The 19,519-nt window shown below is 39.4% G+C and overlaps 1 protein-coding gene across 9 annotated transcripts in view; it reads right to left on the reverse strand.

Annotated features, from left to right (window-relative positions):
• Nucleotides 1-19,519, reverse strand: part of ITGB6 (integrin subunit beta 6) — a 126,921-nt gene that overhangs the window by 36,432 nt on the left and 70,970 nt on the right. For all 9 annotated transcript variants that reach the window (XM_045868771.1, XM_045868774.1, XM_054506179.1 and 6 more), the window contains 2 exons: nt 18,125-18,286; nt 14,710-14,805 (listed from right to left, as the gene is read on the reverse strand). In XM_045868771.1, the coding sequence (XP_045724727.1) occupies nt 14,710-14,805; nt 18,125-18,286 (258 nt within the window). The remainder of the gene's footprint in view (nt 1-14,709; nt 14,806-18,124; nt 18,287-19,519) is intronic.

The raw sequence follows: 19,519 nt of genomic DNA on the forward strand, positions 1-19,519 counted from the left end.
CGTGATAACTCTGACAATTGTGTAGAGGAAAACTATTAATTAATTTCTGGATGCTGATTTCTCCCCAAAGCATTGCAAATAATTAACTAAAAACATGGACAATTTGGCTTCCTGATCTAACACTGTAAAAAATTATGCTTTAAGTCTTGTAGTATTATGATTACTGTAAATATCATGTGTCAAATGCCTTTCTTTCATTAAAGCCCTAAAGTGCTATTATAAATTGTCCTGATTAAACATGTTTAATGTTAGAAAAAGGATGATTTTGCATGCCTGGATGTGATAAATTATAGCACCGCGACTGTAAAAGATAACCCTTGGATATTAGAAATGGTGAACTCTAAAAACACAATGTTTCATGAGCTGATTAGAAATGCCAACTCCTTGGGCTTGAATTTCTTAGGCTTGAATTCCCTGTTACCTGCCCATGGATTATCCTAATTATGGATTTTTCTCCCTCTCCTGCCACCATGCCACCCAGGAGTTCCCGCGGTTGCTTTTCTCACTCATGTTTGCAAAGTCGGCTTTTTTTGATTGCCTTAGTTTTCTTAACTTCCTTCATCAAAACCTATTTATTTCCTCACTATGCTCCCATCTCAAAAAAGATTTCTTATTTGTCCAACAGTTCGCATTTCCTCCTTAGAAATTTCCTGCTTGTGGGGCGCCTGGGTGGCTCAGTTGGTTAAGCGACTGCCTTCGGCTCAGGTCATGATCCTGGAGTCCCTGGATCGAGTCCCGCATCGGGCTCCCTGCTCGGCAGGGAGTCTGCTTCTCCCTCTGACCCTCCCGCCTCTCATGTACTCGCTCTCTCTCATTCTCTCTCTCAAATAAATAAATAAAAATCTTAAAAAAAAAAAAAAAAAGAAAGAAATTTCCTGCTTGTTAAGGAAGGAGGATAAGAAGAGGACAGGGGGTCATTTAGTTGGCAGGCAACAAAGGCTAGAGAGGAAAGTGCCTGAATTCACACCAGCGCTCTGGGCTCCTCTCAGGGAATGTCTCCAAGGTCAGGGCCTCTTGGTGTCTGGCTGTTAGAACCAGCTGTCAGGTGTCTCCTCCGGCTTGGTTGAGGGCAGAGGGACCTGCAGAGGCACCTGCCACCTCAGCTATCTACACACAGACTACTGGTTGGCTTTTCCTTCAGAGTGACTCAGACTAAGGACCGTGGCAGATATTTGGTGCTAGAAGGGACATTCCTGACGTAACCTGCATTCTTGCTTTGACTGCACTTCCTGTTGGGTTCACTCATCTCCAGGTTTAGGCTCTGTGACGTGGTTCAGTATTAACTGTATCCTTGCTGGACATCTTTTTTTTTTTTTTTTTAAGATTTTATTTATTTATTTGAGACAGAGAGAATGAGAGAGAGAGAGCACATGAGAGGGATGAGGGTCAGAGGGAGAAGCAGGCTCCCTGCTGAGCAGGGAGCCCGATGCGGGACTCGATCCTGTGACTCCAGGATCATGACCTGAGCCGAAGGCAGTCGCTCAACCAACTGAGCCACCCAGGCGCCCCCTTGCTGGACATCTTGATTGGGTTTCTGCCTTAGATGGTAACTCTCCTGGATCCTTCTGTCCTACTGTTGTGACATTTCTGCTGTGGTCTCAAAGACTCTTCACCACCTGAAACTCAGTAGCCACCATTTTATACAGACCAGGCTACTCATGCCCCTCATCAGAGGCCTGAGAGGTTGACTTGCCATATATCTGCTAGGAGCATTTTAACAAAGAATTTGTAAAACCAACCTACTGCTTCCCTTTAGGCTCTATGCTTGCTTAACTCTTTCTGTGAAGCTTCATTAATATGGAGGGACCATTTATTTTCAATATTATATTATTAATCAACATCAGTATTTCTGGTCTTCAACTGTATTACTAAATGTTTTTTGTTTACTAAAATACATTAGTCAAAGTTTGGCTTGTATAGATTGAGAACCTATGATGTTATATAATATGTCCACAAATATTTTCTCTAATATCTCACCATATATATACATATGTGTAGTCATTACCTTGTATATCTTCAATAGTCACTCCTATTTGTCCATTTTCTCTCTTTTCTTTCTTTAATGGCAGTATAGCACACATGCAGGGCATACAAGTAATAAGTATACAGTTCAATGAATATTTAAAAAGTAAACAAGCAAGTATAATCACACCAAGATCAAAAAATAGAGCATAATCAGCTCCCTGAAATCTTCCCTTGTACTGCTTCCCAGTCATTACCCTCCCTTAAAAGACTAAACACTGTTCTGACTTTTATTACTATAGAAGTCAGGGGAGATAACTTCATTGCCCTAAGGATAACAAGAAGGGCTTAAGTAGGACACAAAAGCACTAGCTATATAAAGGAAAGGATTGATAAATAGGACTTAAAAGTAGGGATTTCTGTTTTGAAAAGATGCCTTTAAGAAAGTGAAGAGGAGCCCTTGAGTGGGAGAAAATATCTGTAATACATGCATCTGATTTGGCACCAGAATATCTAAACAACTCCTACATATCGACAAGGAAAAGACATCTGGAAAAAAAAAATGGATATTCAAGTTGCAAAAGAGTATGGCAAAAGTGTTCAGCATCATTAATCATTAGAGAAATAGAAATTAAAGCCACAATGAGGTGCCAGTGTGCACCCACTAGAATGGCTAAACTGTGAAAGAACTGACGATGTTCTCAAGTACTTGCAGGGGGCGTCTACACTGGGACGATATAATCACTTTCAAATGGAAAGACTACATCTTGAAAGAAACGTACCAAGTGGCAAAAGCATAGAAGCAAAAATTTTTTTTGTCCTGGGGGACTGTATTGTGCTATTTATCTGGTCAAAGGAAAACAGCTCTTTGCTGGTGATGCCTTGCTTTTGTTGAGCGGTGTGCTTCTTCCAGAGCTAGGGGCGGGCTGGGTTTGCTGAAATAAGTCCTTCTTCTGAAGGCAATGTGAAGTCTTCCATTCTTGTGGGATTTTATTCTGCTGGTTCTCCTGTTCATTATCAGTAAATGCAGGACTCCCAGTATTATGCAAAAGTTTACCCCCAGGCTTGACTGTGTTACTAGGACACCCAAGATTCCAAAAAGAATATGTAATTGTTTCTGGCACAAGGTAGCATGAATGTCTGTCTCTGGGTTGCATGATATCTGCTTTGCCTTCAGGCTTTCAATTGTCAGCATTCCACAGTCAGGCAGTCAGCAAAGGGAGTGTGCTAATTAGATCAGGTGCTTGATCTTGAAGTCTGCACCAGCTATGACTAGGTAGTCGGCTTCAGAACTTTTGAGGCTACCTGTCTTTCTCCCAGGCTGCCCTGGAATGTAATTATCTTGTCAGCCAAGGAGCTAGAGCGCACAGCTGAATGAGTGCTCGGCGGCAGTGACAGAGCGATAAGGGAAGACGAATGGACCCACCGTGCATGACCATTCTGAGACAGACAAATGCACACAGAGGCACTGGAGAACGGAGACTTAGAGAACAAAGAGGCTACACTGACTATTTGTTGCTGAGGAGACTTCAGATCTTCCCTTAATAAGATTACCCGGCTTTTCGAGAGGAATTGAAGAACTTTGTTGGCAAATGCAAGTCCCAAAGCTTTAGAAAGCTCTTTTAAAATGGGGAGCGATGTTGGGTTCAGTAGCAACTTATGTGCTTTGCAGACCAAATGGCAGGTAATAAAATTTCGAAAGATGACGAGTAGGAGCACGAGGAAGGGGACCAACAAAGAGAAAACAGGGGTATATACACCAGGACTGCTAAGGTGCTATCAGCCCTTGCAAGTGTGGTGGGGGGATGAGTAGCAGCAGTAGCGTCTGGAAAATTGTGAGAAAGGGAAAAATTCGTTTTTAATTTTTTGAGGACTCTCCATGTGGTCTTCCATAGTGGCTGAATCAATTTACATTTCCACCAACAGTGCGGGAGGGTTCCCTTTTCTCCGTATCCTCACCAACACTTGTTAACTTCTTGTCTTTTCGATGATAGCCATTTAACAGGTGTCAGGTGATATCTCACTGTGGTTTTGATTTGCTTTTTTCTGATGATGAGTGATGCTGAGCATCTTTTCATGTGCCTGTTGGCCCTCTGCCTGTCTTCTTTGGAAAAAAGTCTACTCAGGCCCTCTGGCCATTTTTTAAAAATTGGATTGTTTAGGGTTTTTTGTTTTGCTATTGACTTGTATGAATTGTCTCTGTATTTTGAATATTAATCCCTTATTGGTTATATGATTTGCAAATATTTTCTCTCGTTCAGTAGGTTGCCTTTTCATTTTGTCGATCATTTCCTTTTTTTGTGCAGAAGCTTTTTAGTTTGATGTAGTTCCACTTGTTCAATTTTGCTTTTGTTTGTGGCCTTTGCTTTTGGAGTCAGATCCAAAAAATCACTGCCAAGACCAACATCAGGGAGCTTACCACCTATGTTTTCTTCTAGGAGTTTTATGGCTTCATGTCTTACATTTAAGTCTTGAATCCATTATGAGTTAATTTTTGTGTGTAGTGGAAGACAGTAGCCTAGTTTCCTCCTTCTGCATGTGGCTGTCCAGTTTTCCCAACATCATTTCTTGAAGAGACCTTCCCTATTGTATATTTTTGCCTCCTTTGTGATAGATTAATTGACTATATGTGTGTGGGTTTATTTCTACCATATACTCCAGCAATTCCACTTCTGAGTGTTTATTCAAAGAAAATGAAAACACTAACTCAAAAAGATATATGCATCTCCATGTTTACTACAGGATTATTTATAATAACCAAGATATGGAAATAACCTAAGTGCCCACCCATACATGAATAGATAAAGAAGATGTGGTACACACACACACACACACACACACAGTGGAATATTACTTGTCCATAAAAAAGAAAGGACTCTTGCTTTTGCAGCAATATGGATAGACCTTGAAGGCATTATGCTAAGTAAAAGCTAAGAAAAATAAGTCTGGCAGAGAAAGACAAATACCATATGATTCAATCAAATAAAAATAAAACAACAAATAAGAATGCCAAGCTCAGAGATACAGAAAACACACTGATAGTTTCCAGAGGAGAGAGGGGATGGTGGGGAGATGAAATGGGTAAGGGGAGTCAAAAAGTAAAACTTCTAGTTATAAAATAAATACGTCATGGGGATATAATGTACAGCATGGCAACTATGGTAATAATACTGTATTGCATATTTGAAAGGTGCTAAGACAGTAAATCTTGAAAGCTCTCATCACAAGAAAAAATTTTTGAAAGTATGTATGGTGATGGATATTAACTAAATTTATCATGGTGATCATTTTGCATTGTATACAAATATTGAATCATTATGCTGTACAACTGAAACTAATGTAATATTATATGTCAATTATAACTCAACTTTAAAAAAAAAAAGAAATGTAAAACCTCAGATCCCATCCTATACCTGAATCAGAGTTGGTGTTTTAATAAGCTCCCTGAGTGATTCGAGGCACCAGAGGAGCTTAAAAAACAAAACAAAGCAAAACAAAAAAACAACACTGATGCCTTGGTCTCAGCCTTAGAGATAGTGAATTAATCAGATCAGGGTGTGGCCTGGGCATTGGAATTTTTAGAAAGGTTCCCAGGTGATTTTAATGAGCACCAAAGTTTAAGAATGTCCAGTATAGGATAGTCTGTCTACGCCCTTCTTGTTGCCAAATGGATGCTTCCAGGGAGGGCTGTGACAATCTGGAAAATAAAGTTGTTTTGTTTTTAAACCTATGCGCCCACAGGTGTCTGGGTGGCTCAGTGGATTAAGCCTCTGACTCTTGGTTTTGACTCAGGTCATGATCTTGGGGTCATGAGATTGAGCCCTGAGTTGGGCTCTGCGCTCAGTGAGGAGTCTGTTTCAGATTCTTTCTCCCTCCCCCTCTGCTCCTCCCTGCGCTCATGCTCTCTCTTGCTCTCTCACTCTCTCTCTCTCTCAAATAAAAAATAAATAAATAAATAAAATCTTAAAAAACCTGTACACTCATAATTCGTAAGGGGTCCTCAGTCTGTCAGATACCTGTGACATCTATTCTTTAGTCAAGAAAAAAAAGTGATGTTTTGGAATGCATGATGCCCATGGAATAACACCATGCTTACTTCCCTAGGCCTTCAAGACTGATTTATCTAGTTTTAGCCTACCTTTTCCACTCCATCCTCTTCTATCCTAGCTCACATCAGGCTGACTAGCCTTTTTTCAATTTCTCAAACACATTGAGCACCGAGTTCTTTGCTGCCTCAGGGCCTTTGCACATGCCTTCTCCTCTTGAAAACTCAGTCTTTAGGTTGCTGCTCTATAATCACCTCTTAAAAGGGGTCTTCCCTGAAGATCCTATAGAAGTAAGTCTCACACTCTCCTCTTTAATTTTTTCCATTATTACACACTATTCTTTTCCATTTTTAGTAATATTTCCAAAGTTTTTAGTGTAAGTGTGTCCCAAATATTGCATGGAACATACTAATACTAAAAAAATGATTTTGTTTATTTGAAATTCAAATTGAATGCCCTGTATTTTTATGTGCTAAATCTGGCAACCCTATAGAAAAAGTATGTGAATTTCTGAATAAGTGAATAAAGTGTGCCCAAACAGTTCAAGCTCAACAAAATGTTCTCCTTTGACAATTTCCTGTCTACTTTTTGAAGATTCAATACAATCAGGGGAACAAAATATTGAACTACGTTATAATTAATAGCTACCCCTTGTAGCGTATTTTTGGCTCTTTTAGGTCGTTAGGCATAAAATTAAAATACATAATACTCCCAAGCTTTTCTATGCCTAGGGGCTGTCAGTTTAACTTGTCCCTAGCACCTTGATGCCCTATGTATTCTGTAAAAGACTATGCCATGTGAAGAATGCTTGGTTGTAGTTAAACTCCTGTATGGTGATCCGAGCCAAGGTGAGCTTCCTTTAAGCATCACTGCTGTAATTTGGGCCAGCCTCACAGGCATGGACAGAGTGGCCAACTGTTACCTTAGGAAAGCCTTCAGGGGATAAATGGGTAACTGAGTTAAATAAGAATCCCTGAATTCTGTGAGGCTCTGAGAAAGCATACAGTGGAGCAATTATACAGCTTTGAGCACTTTGTGGTAGAGAGAGGTGCCTTTGAAGAAACAGTTTGTTCACAGATGTTGGAGTCCTCATCAAAAGGGCACTTTCAGGGATTAGAAAAAGGATACTAGAAATAACTTGTTAGTCCTATTAAGGTTATTACATGAATGTATAAAAAAGTAACTAAGTATCATTTGAATATGTAAAAAAGTAACCTGGTAGTTAATGCAAAAATATAGTAATTGTGGATGTTCTGGGGCTGCTGGTGGGAGGAGAACACGTTTTTTTTTTTAAAGATTTTATTTATTTATTTATTTATTTATTTATTTATTTATTTATTTATTTATTTATTTGAGAAAGAGAGAGTGCCCTCAGAGAGGGGAGGGGCAGAAGGGAAGGGAGAGGGAGCAGGAGAAAGAATCTGAAACAGACTCTGCTGAGCACTGGAGCCCAATGCAGGGTTCCATCCCACGACCACGAGACCATGACCTGAGCCAAAACCAAGAGTTGGAGGCTGGAGGCTTAACCGACTGAGCCACCCAGACCCCTGGGAGCAAGTTTGTTTTTATTTTAAAGCAGGTACCCTATAAATATGGCAACCACAGATTTGGAATACTGTAGAATGACCTTGATTTCATCTAATGTGATTCTTGTCAGCAAAAGTGATTGTTTGACATATAACTAAATGCAATTTAATTTTCATGCCTTTAGAAGACTGTAAATGTATAAACTCATTCAAAAAATCTGAATATACTTAATATGTACAGTATGATGCCAATTATGTTAAACTATGTAAATGCATGCAAAAGAAAGAGAAGACTTATTTTAAAATGTCAAGAATGGTTAGCTGTGTCTGAGTAGTGAGTTTATGAGTGATCTTCATTTTCTTCTTTGTGCTTTTCTGTATCCACCTCCCCCCTGCTCTTTTTTGGGCAAATAACATGGATTAATTTTGTCATCAGAAAAAAAGTAATTGCAAGTGCGTGGTGTTTTTTTGTTTTCTGGTTTTGGCACACTCCCACAGTGTTGGTAAGAGAATAACTGACCCAGCCACTTTGGAAAGCAGTTTGGACACACCTAGAAGACTTGAAGATGCCATTTCCTGCGAGCCAAGGACTTGAGTTCTAGCCATGGATCGTCAATAGAGAACACGTGTGCAAGGATGTGCATGGCACCAACCTTTGTCATGCTGCACAACTGGAAACGATCTGATGTTGTCAACCGCAGAATGGGCACACTGCAGTGCATTCACTCGATGGACTGTGTGTGGCAGGGGAACAGGGTACACTAGAGGTACACATATCTCTATGGATAAGCCTCAAAAACATAACATTGAGCACCACACTGTGAAGGTACTGAATGCCACAGACCTGTATATTTAAACGTGGTTAAAATGGTGAATTTTATGTTATGTGTATTTTACCATCATAACCCAACCCCCCAAAACATAACATTGCAGAAATAATAGGTACAGCATGAAATTAAAGTTGTAAGCCAAAATTATGTAATTATTTATGGATCTATATATTTTTTAATGGTACAAAAAACAAACATGGGCATGATAAACACTAAGTTCAGGGCATTGGTTACTTCTATGGAAGAAAAGAGGGGGGTAGGGTTAGTATTGTACAGGTAGACAGCAGGCAACTGTATCTGGAATGTCTTATTTCTTTAAAAAATCTGAAGCAAATATGGTGGCAAAATGTTAAGATTTGAGACAGGTGGGTAGTAGGCATGCGGGTATCATTATATGACTCTATTTTTCTGTGTGTTTGAATTGCATCAGCATAACAAACCCTATAGTCTCTGCTAAACCATGTGTCCCCTTTTTCTCCTTTGGCTGGAACTGTAGATGGTGAGCACCATAGACAGTAGCTGTTGAGGATGTGTTTGTTGGCCAATGGCATGATGCGCCCTAGCTGTGTGGCCTGTTCTTACCACTCAGAACTTAAACAGCCCATAAGGCGGAATCCAAATGTCTCTCTTTTTTCAAGCCCACACATTGTAAAATTGCTCTATTCATCTAAATTAACAGCAACAGTCAAGGACCCGAGATGAAGTGTGCACTGGTTTTGAAGGACTCTGCCATTTTTAAGAATGCTATGTATTCATCTCTTCAGCTGTGAGGCTGCTCTGCTCTACCGTTAGGCTTTGTGCTTTTACTGCTCATTGACTTTCAAAGTTGGTTACTGTGTTTACAAGGCTGCTTCTTTGGTTGTGTAGTAGTTAGGAATTGGCATGCTCTTTCACGACAGTAGCCAAGGTTCCAGTGCAACTCAACTCAGTGATTGAGGCTGTAGACTCAAAGTGCCTTGGTTCTGATCCTGGCTCTCACAGGCAACTTGCTTTATTTTGAGTTCTTTCGTTATTTATTTCATTTTAATTTGTTTTATTTGGTTCAATTTTTATTTTTTATTTTATTTGGGTTTATTTGGGGCCCATAACATGGAGATTAAATGATAAAATGAGTTAAAATACTTAACCCCAAGCTGCCACCTAATAAGCCCTCCGCAAACCTTCCCTATTATTCTCATAGTCATAGCTGCATAACGTCTTTGGCTCTCAGTTTCCAGTGCTATAAAGTGAAGGGCTTAGTCCAACGTTATCATACTGTTAGCATCAAAGCTAGTTTTACGATACGCAATTAATTTTCTGCCCCTTCTAACAAAGATGCTGAGTAGATAAAAGTAAAAACATTGACAGATATGAAAACTCTGACCCCTCAGCAAAACTCTGCCTTGGGATGTCTGTCCAGAACACAATGTCTAAAATGCCCTCATCGGTTCTTTAGGCAAATTATTGGTCTACAAGTCTGTTAATGCTCTGTGAGACTTCTTAAGGCAGTCACTCTATCCTCTTTTGTTGTCACAAACCACAGCCCAGTCCAAGGGAGGTTCTCATGAAATGTTTGATGTATGAATGAATGAATGAATGAATGGCTTCAGTCAATAGCATACTGGTTCTAGTGATATGCTAGACATTCTGGGTGTTGTGTAAATCTTGAAACAATTAGGCTTTGTATTGAAATTCCATTCTGGGAGGCACCTGGCTGACTCAGTTGGAAGAGCATGAGACTCTTGATCTTAGGGTCCTGAGTTTGAGCCCCACATTGGGTATAGGGATAACTTAAATAAATAAAACTTAAAAAAAAAAAAATCCCATTTTATATTTGTCCAAGGGTTGATCTAATAGAGCATCTCATTAAAACCCTACTTTAAATCTGTATCTCTTTTATTTTTTTACCTGTGTGTTTATTTTCTGATTTATGAGTCTTTGAGTTCTTTAGAAGAAAAGTACTATGTGTAAACTCAGGGTAACTACTGGTGACTTTTCACGGTTGTGATTTATTAATTAGCCTGGAAAATGCTTCTAACAATTTTGCCCTGATAATCTGAGGACATGAGTTTTATTTCCAAATCCTCCTTCTCTACAAGCTGTTTTTATTAATGAGGAAAGCGTAAATTGGCTCTCCTCAGTCTTTATTCCCAGGTACCATCAATTAAAGAGAAATCAAAATCCTTTTCCATTACATTTGAATTAAGAGTAATTTGTTAACTCTTGTGGAGATTTCTCATAATCCAGAAGTTCTCTTTTTATTCCTAGAAGATTTTATATTCACTAAAAGCATAAATTTGGAATACTTCATTACAGGATGGGGTTGATAGGATAAAGAACAACTTTTTTGTCCATGCCCTAAAATTAGCTATATTTTGGCTAGCTGAACTTTGTGTGTAGATCATTGGAATTCATGGTGATTTCCCTCCTCCAGGTTTAGAGTCACTGACTACTAAAGCTGGAGGTCATCTGGCCCAGTCCTTTTATTTTGTCAAAATTGAAGCCAGAGGAAAAGGGATTTTCATCAGAGCAAAATTGTTTTGATCTTTTCCAGTAGCGAACATTATAAAACAAAACAATAATAGAACAGGCTAACAGACAACAAAAGGGGCCAATTTTTGTTTTATCTCCCTCTCTAATTCTCTGCTTCCTTTCGACTCTCGTGCTGCAGTGAAAAGCTTAAAAGATGAGCAAAAAAGGAAAGAAGGGGTGAAGTGAAAACTGGGTTATTGATTCTGAAAGAATTGAAACTTGCATATGATAGATAATCACAAGCCACGCAAAAACATCAGGCTCAAAGCATGTTGTGGCTACTCTTTATGCTTGTTCTTAGACAACAGTGATCATCAGATGGGGGTACTTGCTGAGGGGTTTTCCTTTTATGGCCTAGTAAGAAGGCACTTGAGCTTATCCAAGAGGTTGGTCCCAAGGGTAATAGCAGAGAGTTCCTTTCCTGTGGTGCCATCTGGGTCCAAGGTGGAAAGGATGGAGGAGGGGACAGCCAGGGCTGCAGATGATTGTAGCAATGGGTCAGGCACACCTCTCCTGCTCTTATACATGGGCTCCCTCAACTTTGACATGTGTTTGTCACATTAAACTCCAAAATACTGTTTAGAAACTTTGACCCAATTTGACTAAAGATGAAAATCTACTGGTATCAAGAAATAGCCTAAACAGAAAGATGAGCTAAACAGAAAGATCCTCAAAGGGATGATCATTGAGGGCGTTTCACCTCCAGACAGAAGGGCCCTTTGGTGGTATTAAAACCTGCATGGGTCCCCTGTCCCTATGCTTTAGATACATCATTCTGTCCTAATAACCATAGGACATCAATTAGCAGTGATAGATGTTAGCAACTAAACTGGGAGGGTCCATTACCAATGTCTTGTTTACTTTCTAATGTTTCTTTTTTTTTTACTTTCTAATGTTTCAACATTACATTGTAAATACTAGGTTATATAATAATTATCCTTATCAAGTTCACAAAACTCATCTTTTCCAGCCAGATGTAGACATTTTGAAAGATTAGAATATTTCAAAGTCTTGCAACTAATCCCAGGTGATTAATAATATGATTTGACAATGTAGTTAAGAATGCTAATTTAATTGCTTTTTATCTCAATATCTCACTAGGAAGAAAAGACTAGTCAAATTAGACAATTGGGCTTTAGTAGCCTGATACTATCTTAATGTAAATTAACAGTAAACATTTGAAAGCAACAGAGGAGATAAAATTTTTTTTTAAGCTTGGGTAATTGAATCCTGATTCAAAATGGCGTTTAGCACTGGACTGTAATATACTACCTACTGCTCAGTCTGTTATCTACCATTATCTTTTGAACCCTGTAATTGGACAAACAGGCATCTATTCATAATAGTAAGTTTGTTCAAAATCATCTGTTTGCTGGAGATTGGGATGCACACTGCAGTCATATTGAACTGACGGCAAAACTGCTTACTTTATCCTTTCCACTGTTTGTTCTTCTTTGATACCAAAAAGTACAGCAACACTACATATTTGGACAGTCCAGAGCATCTTACCAAAGTTACAAAAAAAAAAAAAAAACCAAACCAAAACCAATCCTTTTTCCTGCGTTCCATGAATGGGCAACATAAATCGTATTTACTGCAAGAGGGTCCACCATTGAATCTGAGCCATCCCCTGCCTGGAGTGTATGCACATGACTATGCTTAACACAGAACTGGAGCAAGCAAATTGCCTTCTGGAATTTCCATAGATCCAACCACTTAGTTGCTTTATTTATCCTATCACTGGTTTTATTTCTCAGTGATTCTTTAGTAGTTATGTTCCTTCTATCACAGCTATCCAAACATCAGGTTGTATAGGGCTCCTGCTCACATAGGGCTCCTTCTAAGAGATTTAAATGGAAAGGCAACATAAGCCATTATTGGTTTGTTTTCAGTTTTCATTATCAATAAAACAAGACATCAGCATTTTCATGCTGTGTGAAGCCTTCAGGGAAGCGCAATGTCGCTGTCATTATTTTTAGACAGGCTGCCGCCTCCTGCCTCCACTAATGCAGATGGAATGAGGAGTCCATCAGAATAGAGATAAAATGATGAAAGAAAGCATCGGAGTCATAGAGTGGGCGGCTGCCCTGGTCGGCTGCGTGGCTCCCTGACAATGTCCCTTTGAATTTAGTGGAGCCTGGATGGTAAAGACCACAGATCATGACAGAACATAAATTCGCCTCATAATGAGATTAGTAGGCAGGCAAAATAAATGTCCTGCTGTTCCATTAGAGGCAGGCTCTAATCTGGTGTTTTCCTTGGAAATGATCATTTCCTTTGCAACAGGGGAACCGTCAGCGCAACGAACTTAAATCCAACAGATTCTGTTTTGCCACGTGGTTATTTTTCATTTTCTTCTGCCTTTTTAATAGCAGTTTTGAGGAGGCGTGTAAATGAGTTGTGAGTCTTAAAGACTATTACCGAAGTGAGTTATGGACGACTATGTTCATGATCATCAATCGTATTTCCCAGACTCCCCTTTTAAGAAAAGTTCTCTGCAACCCTCCTCCCCCTTCTAAACAGGAACCGGCTGTGGAGGAGGTGTTGTGACCCCCAGGGTCCTTTCACTCTAGCCTTAAAGATCAAAGGCAGAATAGGCTCACTATTGTATTTGGGGTATTTTTTTTTTTAAATCTTTACCGCAACTCTACTGCTTAAAACCACTGGAAACAAGTATCACGTACTAAAGAGCCTTAAAAAAAAAATGCCCAGATCAGGTGAACCCACATGGTCTCTGAGTAGAACAAAGGCCTTGAGTATGCAGCTTGATTGCAAAGGACTTTTTTGGTTTTCAGCAGAAGGCAATCTCACCTGGAGTACAATACCCTCCTCTCATTAAAAATGCAAGATAGGATCTCCTCCTGGATCCTTTCTACAGCACCTGATGCAAGTTCATGGGCTGTACTGTCCTTAGCAGTGAGTGGCATTTAATCAAAGCCTTCTGTGAAATAATCTCAGAGTTTCCCGAGCCCTGTAAAGTAAGAGGTCCTTTCAAAGGAAGAGGAGATCAGACTCTGAACTTAGGAGTATATGAAGCTTCTGCATAGAAGGCACAGACAATTTAATGTACACCTATTTTCTCGGGGCCAGGCTGGAGATTCCTCACTTCTCTGTGAAATCACCCTCTAGGAATAAATCATTTGCTACTTCTTTGATTCATGGTATTCTGATATATTGTTTTCGTAGGCTAGAATGAAACCATGGAAACCTTTTGCGTTTGCATATGCATTTTACAGTTTAGGCAGTGGTTTTATGAACATTAGCGCATCTAATGAAACAGTTCCCTTTCTGCATCTGGTGTTTCCATCCAAAAACTTGAACTGCAAATCCAGCTACTAGGAGGGAGAAAATATATTTTGGCCCAGTTTAACAAGTTTTTTCTTTCAACGTCTTACTTCTTAATGGTTGAAATTGTGTCTCTATTTATATATTTTCGGTTCATCTGATTTGTAGATGCCTGAAAATTTCAAGTCACTTCTTCTCCCATCCTCTGTTAACCCCCTCCTTGTCAGATGAAACAGTTCAAAGGAAGACAGACTGATTTCTGTTAGGTAGGTTCTCCTCCATTCATTGGTGCTCTTACAACTTACCATTTCGTTCTCGAATTCATTCTTCCTTGCTCTACCATATCTGTCTCCCACTCTCCATCGCACTCCTGGGTTTGTAATTCAAATTGCAAACAGCAACTGAATCCACTTGACCAAGTGTCCAGTATATTTGTCACGTGTTCACGATTTTCTAATGGCATTCCATGCGTTAAACCCTCAGGGTTCATGTTAAAGTTTCATGTCGAGTAATCTCCCCGAAGGAATTCCCCGAACTGTGTTTGCTTACCTCATATAAATGAACTTGTTCTTGGGTTACGGCAAAGATTAATAGCACGTTATTTTGCACCAGTTTATCAATGAGTTGTCCAATTGTTGGATATTCCTAAAATTGACATAAAGATTTTAAGTATCATCTTAACACAAGTATGTAAAATAAAGAAAGGAATATTTCTTTCAAAGATATCATACTGAGTTGGCATGTCAGTTTGGTTCTAAGTAGAAAAATACACAATTATCATTAGTCACTTAATTGGTTTAATAGTTGTTGCCTAAATCTTGTAAATCCAATAAATTCCTAAGAGTCAGTGTTGGTAGTGTAGCATATTACGGCCTGCCACTCCTAAGGAGAGCACTTGGAATTTATTTAAAAACTTATAGTGTGTCATATTTTCAAGGGTAGAGACATAGTTCTTCTAAGTGCCACTTGGCAGCAGACTCAAGATGTAGAGAATGTTAGAGTCAGGGGAGGAGCGGATACTTGATGACAGATGTGACTGAGGGGACTCAGGTAGCTCGGAAACTCCTACTGGAATTGGATGAGGCGGGCTGAGGGCTGAGGAAAGGACAGCCTGCTGAGGAATGATACACTACAGTTCCTGTGTCCATCTGATCTGAGACATTCCTGCACCAGTTTTGCGTTTGGTCTTACTGACTTTTTGATGTCAGTAATCAGTTTTATGGGATCCTGCAATATTTTTACAGGACAACTGAAGACACATTGTACCTTTTTTTCATTGACACATTCATTCCCAAGTGATATGAGTCCTTTAAAAAATAAAGAAGGCAGGGGCGCCTGAGTGGCTCAGTCATTAAGCATCTGCCTTCGGCTCAGGTGATGACCCCAGGGTCCTGGGATTGAACCCCACATCGAGCTCCCTGCTCGGCGGGAAGCCTGCTTCTCCCTCTCCCACTCCCTCTGCTTGTGTTCCTGCTCTCATTATCTCTCTCTCTCTGTCAAATAAATAAATAAAATCTTTAAAAAAAAAAAATAAAGAAGGCATAACCCGTCAAATTTGAACAGGGCCTCTACTTTCCAAAGTTAATAACTGTGCAGCACGTTTGGCTGTTGTATGACTCCAAATGTGGATAATGTACAAAGAGGAAACTCAAATGAAAGAGAAACCTGCAAAGAAACTAAGAATATGTCGAACATGAAATCAGCCAAAGTGGAGGAACGCTGATAAGTAAGCCTTCCTGGACACGAACGTGTTCACATATTCTCAGCACGATGGGAGTAATTCTGCCTAATGTCTTCATTAGGCCCAAGATTCAAGTTGAGGGAAAAGTACAGTTTTGCCTAAAATACTCAGGTAAATGACCCAACCGTGTATCTGGCAGTGTAATATGTGCTTGCCATCCAATTTGGATTTTTATTAGTAAACAGCAGTAGAATCCAGATAATACAAATCTTCCAGAGTCTGACATATTCAGTGTTCCCTGCTTTTTCAACTGCCCAAACAGTAAGAATCCTTCAGCTTTAAGCCTGGATTCCCCCAATGCCGGCCTCTCCTATCTCCACATTCTTGCACTTTCAGCTGCTGTGGGTGTGTAGCAAGGATCACACCATGAAGCCCTTCGTACGTGGACAAGTGTCATTTTCTATTTGACCTAGATCAGTTGGCTTAATTCACACAAGTATATTGTATGTGTGTTCCTCAAGGCCAGGGACCATGTCCATTATTTTGTGGCCCCAGGAGCCGAGCCCAGTGTTGAGTGAATAGGAATTACTCAAAGGACCCAGGGAACTGTGCTGTAGGCAGGCATGGAGATAATCCATGACTTCTGTGCATTTGCAGCAACTTACTGAGCAACAATGAATTGAACATTTATTAGATGAGAAGGTTATAATAAGCAAGAAGTAGCATTTGCTTTTATGTCCCGCTTTTTTCAAGATATCTGTTAATGGGGCATTTGAATAGTTGCAAGAAAAAGTAATAAAAAAGAGATCTATGTCTCACCATTTCTTGGCACTCAAAGGTTAAAAGACAAAATGTGGCTATTCTCATGGATATTGTAATATGGAAAGGCAACTTATATGACAAAAGTATGAGGACTACTATAGGTCAAAATTTAGGGGAAAAACACCTTGAAGTTTAGCAATTTAAGTCAAGGAATGATAGCAGGTGATTTGTGAACCATTAGTTGTTTGTTTTTTTTTAAAACTAATTACCATCACTGTGTGTGTATATATATGTCATATATATACATGTATATATATGACATATATATATGTTATCTCACTGAATTCTTTTTTTAGAGAATAGTTTTTCCAATCTGATATTAGTATTCTGGTTCTCTTCTCTCTCTCTTTCTCTCTCTCTCCTTCTCTCTCTTACATACATTTCTATAGCATTGTCATTTTAAGAAGTCACTTGAATTCTCTGTGCCATATTTTCCCAAGTATTAAATGGAGATAATTTGACCTCCCCAGGTTGCTGCTTCATAATTAAATTTTATTCCATACATAGTCAACACCCTCTGTGTTCCAGGCACTGTGCTGGCAGGAAATAGAGAAAATACACCACTCCTGGTCCCGAGGAATGCATTATTAGAGAAAGACAGACAAACATAAGCAAACACATTTCCACATAGTGATGGGTAAGAAGACATCTATGTACTAGAGCAAGGGGAGGGATGATCACTTTGGGGCTCAGCAAAGGGCAAAGAGGGTTCTCTGGGAGTAGTCATGATTGAGTCGGGTTTTAAAGGACAATTAAGAGTCTCTCAGCACCCTCTGAGGGAAGGGCATTCCAGACAGAGGTAACAACACATGCATGAGCATGGCAGCCTCATGGTCCATACAAGGAAAACAGATACGTAGGGTTCTGGGGAGCATCAAAGGTGATCATGTATGTCAAAGAGCTCTGAAATTTTTACCTTGTTTTACACAAGTCAAGAGCTTTTCTTTTTTTTTCCTTTGAATGTTACCAGCATTTTAAAAATGTTTTAAATGACAAAAATAAGCCAAATGTGAATAAACACCAGCCAAACAGTACTTGACAGCTGTTCCCCATGGAGCACCATGGTGCATAAAAGCATGATGTTATTTAGGGGGCATGACTCTGGGACCCATCATTCACAGAAAGTCCTAGGTGACTGTTGTTTTGGCCTCAGCCCCCCTTTCTGGGGCTGTCGTTGAAAACAGAATGAGCTGATTGCACTGCTTCTTATTGACCTTGGGCTCTTTGAAAAAATCAAGGAGGTTCTGGGATCATTCAAGCCATAGTAGACCCTAACTTCTTACATATCCCCACCACCCACCTGCGTTCCTGTGGGAAGCTCTAAGGGCAATTTGTTCATCTCAAAGCAGAAAATGTGCACTGTTTTCACCAAATGTGGGTTATTCTGCTGTGTATTGAGTGAGTGTTGCTTCATTTGCCTACTTGCAGCCCTGGAAACAGTGTAGAGTGCAGGTTACACACCAAGACAGTTGACATGGAGTATTCATTCTTGTTGTCCAAGTGACAGAGCCCATCATTAGGAATGACGATGCCTGCCAGTTTGCTGTCCATTCCAAAATGAGAATCGGCATCACTCACAAAGACCAGGAGATGGAGGGAGTCATTCCGCCAACCAATCTTTTCCTACAGTGAGAAAGAAACATTTGGGTCATATGGGATAGAGGCAGGCATTTATTGAGAGTGGATCAATTGTGATTGGACACACTCAGATTATAAAAACTATATTGCTGATCTATCTATTTTGGCCTTTTTCATCTATTGTGAGTTGATAATTATTAATGTATTTCAAACATGAAATTCTATGGCAGTTGCCTTTTCTTGGATAACACTTTCAGATGATTTATGCTTCAGAAAAAATAGTTCCATTATAATCACTCTCCAGTTGATCTTGGCTTTTACATAGTTAATTATTTTTACTGTCCAGCTTTCAATTTACCAGAAAAATGAGGAGAGAGAATGAGGGAGGTCATAGATTATCCCAAATCCAAGCTGAAGCAAAACTGGTAAGAATGCAATACACAATGGACTTAAAGGATGCCTGTTTTATTAAAATATCACCCAAAATTAGGCACATTTTTCTCTTTCTACTGATACCATCCAAAAATTATAAACGTAATACAAAGATAAGAATTGCTTATCAAAGTAGGACCTCCAGCATATGGCTTTTTAAGATGGTCTGTTGTCTGCTTCCTAGCAGAGCTCTCCTCTTTAATTGATAATTAGTCCAGGAACTAGTGGGACAAAAGCTCATCCTGGCAGGGCCATCCCACCTTATTCTTTTCCTTCTTTCCCTAATACTTTGCCCCCCACCCCCAACCTTCCAGGATTTTCAGCCCTGTCTGTTTCCTGGTATTTTCCAGGAAGAGCTGTCTTCTGAAGACCGGGGAATCATTCCCTTGGATGCCTGTTTGTCAAGGAGGAGAGGTGTTCCTGTGTTGTTGTAGGGACAATGTAGCTTCTGGTACCTATTTTGTGGGTTCAAAACAATAGATATCTAATCTTATGTAGAAGTTTGTACTGATTCAGGGCATTTTTACTTTTTTCATTAGTTTCTGCCTGTGATTTCTATTTTTACCATGGTTAATTAAAAAACTAATCTAATCTTGATCTTCAAAAATTAATCATACATGACTATCGTTTTAACCAATTTTCCCCAACATTACTATAATTTTATTAGATTATGTGAATATCAGATATAGAAAAGTATCTGTTTCCACATAACTGAATCATGAATTTTTGAAAATTTTGTGTTTTAAGAAATGTAGAAATATGGCAATTAAAGGAAAGATAAAGTTAGCTAAGCTTTTCAAAGTAGATTTGCTAATAAGAGATGTAATTTGTGTTAGCCCTCAGCAT

Source organism: Mirounga angustirostris, unplaced genomic scaffold, assembly GCF_029215605.1.
Source record: "Mirounga angustirostris isolate CCGP_5_RB_7025 unplaced genomic scaffold, mMirAng1.0.hap1 SCAF_3, whole genome shotgun sequence".
NCBI lineage: Eukaryota > Metazoa > Chordata > Mammalia > Carnivora > Phocidae > Mirounga > Mirounga angustirostris.